Source organism: Physeter macrocephalus, chromosome 11, assembly GCF_002837175.3.
Source record: "Physeter macrocephalus isolate SW-GA chromosome 11, ASM283717v5, whole genome shotgun sequence".
Classification (NCBI taxonomy): Eukaryota; Metazoa; Chordata; class Mammalia; order Artiodactyla; family Physeteridae; genus Physeter; species Physeter macrocephalus.
The window spans coordinates 60,710,972-60,713,684 of record NC_041224.1 but is presented as its reverse complement, the minus strand read 5'-3'; the positions used below and the strand labels follow the sequence as shown (position 1 = coordinate 60,713,684).

General features: G+C 44.5%; 1 protein-coding gene across 8 annotated transcripts in view; it reads left to right on the top strand.

Annotated features, from left to right (window-relative positions):
• The window catches only part of CLN6 (CLN6 transmembrane ER protein), a 55,848-nt gene that overhangs the window by 11,006 nt on the left and 42,129 nt on the right, over nt 1–2,713 (top strand). For 7 of the 8 annotated variants that reach the window (XR_008618578.1, XM_055088072.1, XM_055088071.1 and 4 more), the window contains one exon: nt 1,423–1,545. The exons of the other annotated variant lie outside the window; for it this stretch is intronic. Coding sequence is in view for 6 of the 7 variants with exons in the window: in XM_055088072.1 (XP_054944047.1) it covers nt 1,531–1,545 (15 nt within the window). In the remaining variant the exon portion in view is untranslated. The remainder of the gene's footprint in view (nt 1–1,422; nt 1,546–2,713) is intronic. 8 annotated transcript variants of the gene reach the window in all.

Sequence of the window (2,713 nt, the reverse complement as noted above, 5' to 3'; positions counted from 1 at the left end):
AGCGGCCATGGCTCACGGGCCCAGCTGCTCCGCGGCATGTGGGATCTTCCCGGACCGGGGCACGAACCCGTGTCCCCTGCATCGGCAGGCGGATTCTCAACCACTGCGCCACCAGGGAAGCCCCAGAAATACCATTTTTAATCTAGCATATTGTCGAAGATCAAAAAGTTTGAAAACATACAGAGCTGGGGTGGTTGTGTAAAATGGTTCAACATCTATGGACAGCAATTTGGCAATATTTAACAAATTATAAAATGCACATTTCCTTTGACCCAACAATTTTACTTTTAGGAATTTATCCTAGAAATGGACTTACAAGCACGCAAAGTGATGTATGTACAAAGGTATTAATTGCAGTCCTGTTGATTTTAGCAAAAAAAAATGGAAAGAGATATATTTATACACACACATTTATAGCAGCATTATGCACAATAGCCAAAAAGTGGAAGCAACCCAAATGCCCATGGCTGGATGAATGGATAAAATGTGGTATATACATACAATGGAATATTATTGTCTTAACAAGGAAAGAAATTCGGACATGTACTGCAACATGGAGGTGTTGGTTGCACAACAATGTAAATACTTGATGGTACTGAGCTGTACAATTAAAATGATTAATTAAGATGGTAAATTTTATGTTGTGTATTTTGCCACAATTTTTTTAATTAAAATATATAAAGTAAATTAAAATTAAAACTGTAATTACTAACATGAATTTTACCATTCATCTTTCTATTGTGCAATGCCAATTTTAAATGCAACTATCATAGTATTTCACTCACACACGGAATCACACAATACAGAAATTACACAATTTGTGAGTTTCGGTTTGTCCCCAGGGGTGCCTTGAGCTGTCCATAAGAGACAAACACAAGAAAGACGGAGGAAGGTCGGTAGGAGGAAAAGAGCCCTCCCAATCCTCCCCCAAGCTCAGAGCCAGAGTAGGGCGCGCTTCCGGAACGCGCGGACACTCTCTAGCGAGAGCGGTCCCCCAGGGTGCATCCCTCCTGCAGGGTTGCAGCGAGCACAGGCCTGCATGCTGCTGGGTCTGGCTCCTGCCAGCAGATGACCGCCCTAGCCTGGCGGAGACTGGAGAGGTCAGGCCAGACGTCTCTCCTGCCCCAGGGCCCCCTGCCCAAACCAGGGCAGACAGGCGGACTCCCAACGGTACTGAGACCTCGGCGCCGGTGAAACTCTCGCCCCTGGACTGGGGTGGGCGAGAAACCCTGCGCAGCCAGCCCGGGGAAGGGATGGGCACCATCACACCCCTGACCCTTCCCAGGGCCGCGCCCAGAACCCTGCCGGGGACGGAAGTTGGGGGCAGCAGTCTGTCTCCGGGCAGGGCCAGGGACACCGGGAGGCGGAGGGAGGCGGGATGGCGCATGAACTTAGCCCCTGGCGCATGCTCCATTGTTCTAGGAGACTTCCTTCTGAAACGCAAATTCAAAGATACAATTAAGGATTTCGAGGCAGTAACAGCACTTCAGAACATGGGACCCCCTGTACGACTGCACCGGCCACACACCCATGCAGCCGGCCCTGGTAGGTAGGGATCGCAAGTCTTGGTGATAACATCTAGAGCTGTGCTGTCCAATAGAAATAAAATGTGAGCCCCACAGGCGAGCCACATATGTAATTTTAAATGTTCTAGTGGCTACTTTAAAAGGTGAGATTAATTTTAATATATTTTATTTACCCTAACATATCCAAAACTATTACCATCTCAACATGTAATCAAAATTAAAATTAATGAGACATTTTACTTTTTTTTTTTTCATACTAAGTCCTCAAAATCCAGTGTGTATTTTACACTTAGGTCACATCTCGTTCCAAGACCTCAATTGCCACATGGGGCTAGTGGCTGATCAAGTGGACAGGGCAGGTCTAGAGCATGAAAAAGGAAGTGGGTGGCTGGAGGACCGTTTGTGCTGTTGCCACTTGGTGGCATAACATTGGCTGCTAAAACAGAAATACCTACCAACGTTTGTCAGTCACTTCCTGTGACTGGTGCAATATGGCACCAGAATTCCTGTGAGTAATTTTGATGACTATTGTGAATATTGTGCTGCTATTTTAACACTGTTACTGATTTTTAAATATTCCTGTATGTAACAGTGTCATCCAGACGTTCATTAAAGCAGTGGTCCTAATGCTAATGCTACAAAACTGCCCCTAATCAATAAACGTTAGAAGGGGAAGTTAGATGTGTCAATTGCCAAGAGGGAAACCAAGTAACCAAAGTTATGCTCCATGTTGTTAATTTAGAAATGAAACCTTGGGAAATACTGGAAAGTTCTGAAAAATAAAAATCAACATTTAAGCAGATACACTTTTAAGTTTTCAAAAATGGTTACATAAGACAAAAAGAAAGGAAAAAACAAAACTTGACAACAGAGCTGCAAGATCCAGGTCAGAGTAATGTGCACCTGAGCTGCCCTGGTTGTGCATGTAAACACTCAGAACAAAAAGCCCTGTTTTACATTTTGCATGTGTTCCTACAGGGGAAATTGAGTGCTTACTAGAACACTGTCATTAGGTACAGTTTCATTTTCACTAGCCTTTCCCATTCAGGAGTCACTTTACTGGTGGACTAGCCTGCCGTGTAGTGGTGAAAATGGGAAACTACAGGCCACTTTTTTTTTTTTTTTTTTTTTTTTTTTTTTTTTTTGTGGTATGCGGGCCTCCCTCTGTTGTGGCCTCTCCCGTTGCG